At 40.5% G+C, this 9,742-nt stretch overlaps 1 protein-coding gene across 1 annotated transcript; it reads right to left on the bottom strand.

Annotated features, from left to right (window-relative positions):
- Positions 1–7,207: 7,207 nt before the first annotated feature.
- Positions 7,208–8,485, bottom strand: LOC125489056. Its single transcript, XM_048623554.1, has one exon. The coding sequence runs from the start codon at positions 8,299–8,301 to the stop codon at positions 7,444–7,446; it is 858 nt and encodes a 285-aa protein (XP_048479511.1). The 5' UTR covers positions 8,302–8,485; the 3' UTR covers positions 7,208–7,443.
- Between the last annotated feature and the right edge of the window lie 1,257 nt (positions 8,486–9,742).

Here is a 9,742-nt window from a genome sequence, read left to right as displayed (position 1 = left end):
ATAATTAGTCAGTCAGATAAATTGACAGTCACACGGTCACAAGTCCACACACGTACTCCGGGCAACAGTTCTTAGTAGGTACCTACTTACCTTAGAAATAAAAAAACTAACTAAGTAACTAACGTGCATATCGTGAACGGCTGTCTATCGTAGCAGGAAAATCTTGTTATAATCAGGGTGTAACTGAGGTGCGATAACGAGTAGGTACATCTGTTTCGTCCACACACGCAGTTTCATGTGGATATGCCCGCCCCGTGCCCGATCCGTTAGTTTTTTTTTGGTAGCGGGTAAAACAGGAACATACGAGTAGTACGAGCAGTTTTACCAGGCTACCCGCCAGGCAAATGTGTCAGGCATACCCAGTGGCGGATTAACCTATAAGCACGACAAGCACGTGCTTGGGGCCCCGGTCCTCCAGGGGCCCCCATCCTCTGCTGCTGTTTCATTTTATACCTACATTTTATTCATCCACAATATGTCCGATGTAATGAGTTTGCTCTGATTAAAGGGCCTACCACACGCGTAAGTATCACCACAGTTTTGCCAGCTTAAACACGGAATACCGTGCGTGTGGTTGGTAAAGGGCCTACCACACGCGTAGGTAAGTATTACAACAGTTTTGCCTGCGCAGGCCGGCTTAAACAAAGAATACCGTGCGTGTGGTTGGTAAAGAGCCTACCACACGCGTAAGTATCACCACAGTTTTGCCTGCGCAGTGGTGCCACTCTCGAAATGTATTGCGTCTGTCTTGCAATCCCAACATTTAAAAAATCATAACTTCTCATCAGAGACGTTTCTCCAAAAAGTAAAAATAGGTACTAATTTATGAACAGATATCCGCGCGGTGCATTTTGCTATACATTATGCTCCTGAACGTAGCTAGGTAATGCCTATTTGGATAACCTAGAAATAATAATATAATGCCTACAATTTAGAAGTTAACTTGCAAAAAGGCTAAAAATGGCTTTTTCAGCCAAAATCTAAAATAAATTTTAGTTCTAGGTATTTGGTTGTTACTGCTAGGTTCTAAAAAAAGGCCTTATCTTGATAAAAAATTACGTATTTTTACTTTTCGTAAAATCGTTTTTATAGAGAAGTTATGATTCTTTAAAAGTTGAGTACGCAAGACAGCCGCAATAAATTGCCTTTCAAGAGTAGGGGGGCAGGCCGGCTTAAACACGGAATACCGTGCGTGTGGTTGGTAAAGGGCCTACCACACGCGTAAGTATCACCACAGTTTTGCCTGCGCAGGCCGTCTTGTACTGTGCATGGAATACTGTGAGATGGGTGGTAAAACTGTATACCGCGCCAACCCCGAAACGCGGCTTGCGCATTTTTCGACATGTTTGAAATTTTAATAATTTTGCCATTCATTAGAGTCTTCTCTTAAATCCTTGAGTAGTTTAACATGTGAATGATTTTTTTAAATTTTACAGCAATTTTTTATCCACTTTGATCGTGTACGGTTTGATTTTTGAAAATAGCAGGCTACTAGACTTTTTTCTAGTGACCAGCAGAGGGTTCACCATTTAGCTGAATGTTACTTAGAAAACGGCCTTGTGTGGCGGTCAAGTTGGTCCCCGCCTGCGATACTTTCCATTAACATTGGGACTTGTTTTTATCTTTTTAGCGTGCAGTCGGGTTTTTTGTTTGTTTATAATTATATTTTTTTATTTGTAACTTTTTAGTTGTTTTTATTTTATGAAATTTTACGTCATTAGTCGGGTTTTAGTTCATGAACATTTTTCATATCAATAATTTTGGTGTGGTTATTTAAATACCTATAATATGTTTTTTTTGTAATGTGCAAATTAAGCCCTTTCATTTGATACCCCACACGGCATAGTTGGAAAAATATTTTTTTTTAGATCATCACGTTATGTCCTCTAGAGGGCGCTATGTACATTTTAATGTAACGTCACATATCCTATAACCATTGCGCCATCAATACGCATCTAACGATACCTCAAACATCAAAATCTATCAAGCCGTTTAGGCTACAGAAGGGAACAAAGAAACAGACAAACCTCCTCCTTCGGCAGTCGGGTAAAAATGAGGCTTGCGCGTACTTAACTGTGCCGTGTGATAGCTCGGCGTACCTGCGCAGTTGTAACTGTGGTGATACTTGCGCGTGTCGTAGGCCTTTACACCAAGCAATTTAAAAAAAAAGTTTTACATCCTTCTTTTATAGAAAAATTATAGGACGTTTTAGCTATTGAACTGTTTTGTCACTCTTTGTCAAGGAACAAATTGTTCTAAATTAGGGGCCTACACAAGCTTTGTGCTTAGGGCCTCCGATGCTCTTAATCCGCCACTGGGCATACCGGCATACCGCTTTTTGCCTTGTGGGCATACCTATCTGTCGGGCAGATCCGTGTGGGGTACACTACATTAATCCGAATTACTTTTTTACGAATATGAAAATAACGATTTTTTAAATTACGAATTTCATAATTCCGAATAATTCACAATCCCGAATTTTAAGTTTCCGAATAACGCAAATCACGAATAGTTAATAAACGAAATTTCAAACAACATATTTGTTAAAATGACGAAAGTCAATTTTCCGAATATTATTATTTCGATGTTTTAAAAGTTCGACTTTTTATTATATCGAATTGTTAAAATTTCGAATCCCGAAGTTTTAATATTCCGAAAATACAAATTCCGTATACAATTTAACAATATTTTTTAAGCTATATTATTTGAGACGCTCCGCTCCGCTTCGCTGCGCTCCGCTTTGTTTTCGATATCTATGTGCACCTAACACGCTCCTCCTCGCTTTGCTCGTCGTCGCACCTATCTTTAGATTTAGGTCCTAAGGTTTTTAAGGTTAAACACCGTAAAAATCCGAGCAATTTTATTGCTTTGTTGTTTTAATTAACAACAAATAGTTTTCTATTTACAATATTTTAACTCTATATTTGAAACGCTCCGCTCCGCTTCGCTGCGCTCCGCTTTGTTTTTCAATATCTATGTGCACCTAACACGCTCCTCCTCGCTTTGCTCGTCGTCGCACCTATCTTTAGGTTTAGGTCCTAAGGTTTTTAAGGTTAAACACCATACAATTCCGAGCAATTGTTTTGCTCTATATTTGAAACGCTCCGCTCCGCTTCGCTGCGCTCCGCTTTGTTTTTCGATATCTATGTGCACCTAACACGCTCCTCCTCGCTTTGCTCGTCGTCGCACCTATCTTTAGGTTTTGGGTCTAAGGTTTTTAAGGCGTTTATGGTTTTTTTGTCAAAATCACGAATTATCACATTTTCGATCGGGTTTTGAATTTTTCGTGATTATAATAAATCGGTATTTTATTTTTCGTAAGCTTAAGTAATCGTATTTTTTAACGTTCGTGTATTTGACAATCGTAAAAACAAATCTTCGTGATTATAATATTCGAAATTATAATTTACGTGATTTTTAGAATTCGGCATTGTAAAAATTCGATATTGCAATATTTCGTAAATTACATATTCGGTGTTTTCAAATTCGGAAAAAAGTTTTTTGGAATATTTGGGTGTTCCCATCCGTGTGATATGGCTAGCTAGACGTCACTCGGGGAGGCTCCTCCAGCATAATTATCTAGATGTGATAATCTAAATGAGAGTTTCCTTTCGATTTTAACCTTTACCCAGCACGCGTTAAATTTGTGTGTGTACCTATTTCTTAATGGTAGTATTTCACCCCACGACCTCTCGAAGGAAAGTCGAGATCTTATATCTCTTACACCACCACGGATCTACATACGTTTCAAATATGTAATAAGTATTCATAATGGTTTTTCACACCCTATAATAGCGGTCAACCTATCTAAAAAGAGCCCTTTGTTTGTTTCCGCCATAAACCAATTTGAACTTCAGGGACACGAATCCATTTTTGATTATAACCTACATTTGAACTATACATAGGATATAATATAGGTCATGTAAACAGGCGCGGATCCACCCATATGGGCAAGATGGGCATGCCCATCACCTAAATTACTTGACTTACAAACTACGGGATTTTAGGTATGGCTTTTAATAGTAATGATGAGATGATAGGGCTATGCTATGTCATTTTTTCCATCTGGAAAGCCCTTCCGATAGTTATTAAAGAATTCAAAAACCATAAAATTCTCCGTCATGCCAAGAGTCTGTGTTACGGCTTACGGTCAAAGTCACTATTTACCTTTACAGTCGTCGAAATATAATGGGCTCGTTTGGACAGCTACACAAATTCAAAGAGTAAATCTCGTGATTTACTTGATGAAATACATAAAAAGACACATAATCTGGCTTATTATTTAACGGCCGAAAGAAAAAATAACTTTTAAAGCACGAAAAGTTACTTACTTATGGTTTAAATTTTTTATAATTTAGTTTAGACACCAGCTGTCATCCCATACATTTTGGAGCTGTCAAAACGGGCCACTTATTTATATTTCGACGACTGTAAGTACAACAAGACTATTTTGATCTCGATAAGTCAATAGTTCAGTTATTTAAAAGAAAGCCACTATATGATCACTTTGTTGTGCGTCCCTATGTCTGTCACCACCTTTTTTTACAGAAAAGGTATGCATAAAGCTGTTATTTTGCATAGATATACATATACATACGACCCGACAAAGTACTAAAATAAAATAATGAAAAAAAATCCTTTGAGTTACTTACCTCTCATAAACAAAAGTATTTTTTTCCGATTTTTCAATAGTTTGGAAAATTGTTGCATAGGTCTCTCAAAAATATTGTATGTAGGTAGGTATGATCAAACAATTTTTTGATTCAGTGATTGGTTTACAAATTATTAAGCTTCAAATTGCAAATTTTTGTTACACTCAAGTGTCGCCCCCCCCCCCCCCTGCTCGCTAAAAGGTTGTCTCAAAAAAATGTAAACTTCACAGGTGTATAGTCATCAGATAATTGATGAAATTAAAAGGTAAACTATCTCAGGTGAGTAGTTAGACCTGTACGAAACCCTCAGTGTGAGTCCAACTCGCACTTGGCTGTTTTTGTTATTCTTTTCCAATTTTCAGCCCTAAACCCATTCCGTTAGCGGAAAAAGTTTACTTTAGACTTAGGAATTCCTCAAGGGTGTCAGTTTTCTACATCCATTTTCTCGTAAAAGATTTTCATACATCCATCCAAACTTATTAAAAAGCCGTTCTTTTAAATAGCGGTAGGTAACTATCTTAAATCAGCCTCAATGCGAATCTAGACTAGTTTTTTACGTTGTCATAGACTTTTGTCTGTATTTTTTTTTAAACTGAAGTCATACAAAGTTATAAATATCATACTTACAAAAAAGTTGAATATACTTAATACAAAAAAAACCGGCCAAGTGCGAGTTGGACTCGCGCATTGAGGGTTCCGTACAAAGATAAGCTCTCTCGAAAAACAAACTTAACTTTGCAGTTGAAATTATATTTTTGCCATACATGGATATATACGTCATGCTCAATTCTGCAACTTTAAATTTAAGTTTGTAATAACAATATTGCCTATTACTCGTAAAGTCTACTTACTTGAGATAGTTTTCCTCTTAATTTAGTCATAAATGTGTGATTTATGACGAGACATACATCTGTGATTTTTTTTATATTTTTTTTGGACCTACCATTTAGCCAGCAGGGCGGGGTTGATAGCCAGAGAGTTGACACTTGAGTCTAACAAAAATTAGCACTTTGAAGCTTAATATTTCGTAAACCAACCACTAAATAAATATTTTTTTTGAGCATATCTATAATATTTTTGAAAGACCTATTCAACAATTTTTTTGAAAAAAAAACATCCCCTCCCTCTATGAAGCTATGGGAGGTACACCAAAAATTTTTTTTTTCAATATTTTATGTAACTACTTTGTCGGGGCCGTTTCGTATATCTATGCGAAATATCAGCTTGTTATCTTTACCCGTTTCTGAGAAAAAGGGTGGTGACAGACAGACAGAGAAACGGGCCGACAACAAAGTGATCCTATAAGGGTTCCTTTTTTCCTTTTGAGGTACGGAACCCAAAAAATCAGCAATCAGTATTTCAAGGCGAGGCAAACCCACCTTTTTTAGACTTGCCCATCACCTATTTTGGGGTCTGGATCCGCGCCTGCATGTAAATAGCTCCACTATTGTATCGTATCGACAGATTGCGTGTCGGGGCAGGCGGCCGGCGGACAGCCGACACGGGATGCTATCATACTACAAACAAGGCACAGTATTGTTGCATGTATTGTGTCCTGCCTGCACATATACCCTACTCATTCTTTCTATAGCTGAAGTTATAGAATAGCATGCCTTTGGAGAGGCTTACATCCAGCTGTAAACTCCGATAGGTTGAAATAATGTGTACTTACTTATAAATATTAATTCAGAAAAGTTACTCTGACATCGCGGCTTGTTAATCCGTTAGGTACCTACTTATTACGCAATATTATCCAATATCGATATAAGTATACGTAGAGGTAGATGCTACAATGTTTGCATATATTACCTACAAGGCTGAGGGAAAACACAAAGAGGTTTGTTGACAAACTTCAACTGACCTCGCCGTTCCTAGCTAATATTTCAGAGAACGGCGTAATTATTTTCTCATTTAATTCACATTTGTCAACTTCGAGCCTCAACTTCGCCGGGTTACTGTGTTTACACAATGCTTAGAGTTCCAGTTCCAGTGGGTTTTAAATTATATCGTTTGAGAACGGTAGCGTCTAATAGGTACTCTACAGATAAGTAGGTACTTTTAAATATAATTTATGTAATAGCAAATACTTGAGTAAGACTCAATATAAATTAGGACTATTTCATTTAATTAATAAAGGCAAATAATATTTTGTAATTGTATCGATCTATCTATCTAGCTTACCAATAGCATTACGTAGCTTTCTAAAGTATTAGAAGTTGCTACCTTCTTCTTCTGGCTTTCAGAGTTTCCACAATAGCCCATCACTGGATTTTTATCAGTATTCATATTATTTCAGCATAGTTTTTTTGTCATTGCATTTATCGTCGTCAATTTTTAAATATCAATTTGAAAATTCTAAGAAATGCCTGTATTTTATTCCTTTAACTGAAAAATAAGCCTACGCCGCCCATCGTAGCAGTATGCTACGCAGCTACGCCGTAGCCCGCTACGAAGCAGCCCAGACTACGCCGCGTAGCAAGACATCATGAAATAATTGAATTATTGTGCAGTTCAGTAAATAAAATCTTTGTGGCATAAAAAATAATACACTGCAGTTACAAAAATATTTGGGCACACTTTATTAAAACATTTAAACGTTGGACATAACACGTGAAACTTTGAGCAATGTGAATATATCTTCATAAAAGGTACACCATTATCAACATTGTCAACAAAAATAAATAAAATCTTTTTATCACAAACACTTTACCTCTTAGAACAGCTTCGTTTAGAAACTTTATAAAACATACACTTCCACTTTAATAAAACCGCTCGCTCCTTATTTTCTAAACTAGAACCAACTGTTTTCCTTTTTCATTCTATCTCGATGTCGGTTTTTCACATCAAGGCACTGAAATATCTCGGAGAGCTTGTTGAGCTTCTCCGTGGGGCTGTCGGGCAGGAGCTGCAGCCGGCAGGGGCTCGGGGGGCCGCCGGGGGCGGGCGGGGGGCGGGGAGCGTCGCGCTCCCGCAGGCACAGCAGCCGCGCCGGCCGCGAGAGCCGCGCCACGCGCCGCGCCGCCGCCTGGAACCTGCTGCGCGGGGACACCGGGTCCGCCGCGTCCCCCACGTCCCCCGCCGCCGACCCCCGCCGGGGCCCGCGCACCGGCGACGCGAACACCGGCTCCAGCACGTCGTACGTGTTCTCCCGCAGCAGCTGCGAGGGCCGCCGCTCCTCCGCCGGCACCGTGTGGCTGCGCCGCGGCGGCACCCGCGCCTTCAGCGGCGTCAGTGTCTTCAGCTCGCGCAGCTTGATCGGCCTACTCTCCATCGTCGCCGGCCTGACATTGTCTGCATTGTTCAGGTTGAAGACGATCACTTTAGTTTTCTCCGGCCGGGTCTGTCCGATGGCGGGCAGTGGGTCGAAGGGCGAGAGGCCGGGCTTGGTAGGTATGTCTGCGTGCAGCATGTCTCTGCCTCGGGGCGCTCGGGCGCGGCGGTGCGGCGCGTAGACGGAGGCGAGCGCGCGCGCGGCCTGTGTGTCCAGCGGGGCCAGCGGGCCGGGCAGCATGGGGCGTGCGGCGCCGCGCGAGCCCACACGCCGACAGCTGGCGACCTTGTCCACCGCGCCCCGCCGCCGCCCCGTGCCCCCCGCACCCCCCGCACCACCCACCGCCGCCGCCGACACTGGACACTCGCCGCGCTGCATCAAGATCTCGCGTGACCTATTGCGTTTATCGCTCGATCTCGCCTACAGCTTTTTAAATGGAATTCACCTGTTAACGTGTATATATTACCTCATCCTTTTACTATTTGAGGATGATTTCAGGATATTTTTACAGATTTGTTTGAAAGCATAGAGAAAATTAACTTGTTTGAAAGTTTGAAATTATGACATAGAGAAAATTACCGTTTTTTTTTAATCCCAGCACAGAGTAGATAGGTAATATTTATAGAATCCCAAGAGCACTAAACTGTAATGATCCGCCTATTTTGTAGTATGTTTCTAACAGTAAAACTATAATAAAGTCCTGAAAACGGAAGTGGATCCTAACTAATTGTAACAGACCGTATTTAATCGATGTATTATATTTATTAAAGGACACATCAGGACTTTATAGTAGGACTGTATGTACCGTGCATGCAATAAAGTGTTTAAATAAATAAATAAATTGTCAGAAAAAAAACAGTAGGTTATAGTGTTATAGGCATGGAAGTAATAAGTACTTATGCCCGTTTTCACCATCATCATCATCATCATCAGCCAATAATCATCCACTGCTGGACATAGGCCTCTCCCAAGGAGCGCCACAACACTCGGTCCTCGGCCTTCCTCATCCAACCACTACCCGCCACCCGCCTAAGGTCGTCAGTCCAGCGGGCAGGAGGGCGTCGCACGCTGCGTTTGTCTGTTCGTGGCCCAACGGTTATCGGTTCTTCGGCAGATATGACCAGCCCACTGCCACTTCAGCTTGCATATTTTGACAGCTATGTCAGTAACCTTAGTCCTCTGACGGATAACCTCATTTCTGATACGATCCATCAGAGAAACCCCAAGCATAGCTCTCTCTATAGCACGCTGAGCGATCTTTAAATCGACCAGTCCTACCGTCAGTGTCCACGTCTCTGCACCATACGTCATCACTGGCAGGACGCACTGGTTGAAGACTTTTGTCTTCAGGCTCTGAGGAATGGCCGAGGACAATATGTGACGAAGTTTCCCGAATGCAGCCCAACCCAGTTAGATGCGCCTTGCAGCCTCCTTGTCGAACTTGCGTTTGCACCAAGACATCATAAATTTTTGGTAACTCCTTACTCATTTTAAGGATCTCCTAAGCGTAGAATGCTTTTTTCACCACTGACAAACTGTCACTTAAATCCATTAGGAGCTTCCTAATTTAGGAGGTGGAATTTCGGCCACTTAAAGTTAAGTGACAGTTTTTTTGTTTGAAAATATACTTCTAGCTATTCAAAATTTGTGATAAGTACTTAGTGATGCATTAACTTATATATTACTAGCTGCTATATGGAGTAAAACAAGTGCTTAAAGTAGTTAGTTATAGGTTCATCAACAGTATAAAATAAATATAATATTTCAACAGCATAAGTAGGTCTTGTTTTTAACGGCATGGATACTTATTATTTCCATG

Source organism: Plutella xylostella, chromosome 10 (genome assembly GCF_932276165.1).
Source record: "Plutella xylostella chromosome 10, ilPluXylo3.1, whole genome shotgun sequence".
Taxonomy (NCBI): Eukaryota; Metazoa; Arthropoda; class Insecta; order Lepidoptera; family Plutellidae; genus Plutella; species Plutella xylostella.
Note: the sequence above shows the minus strand (reverse complement) of the source record. Positions and strands in the feature narration are given on the sequence as shown.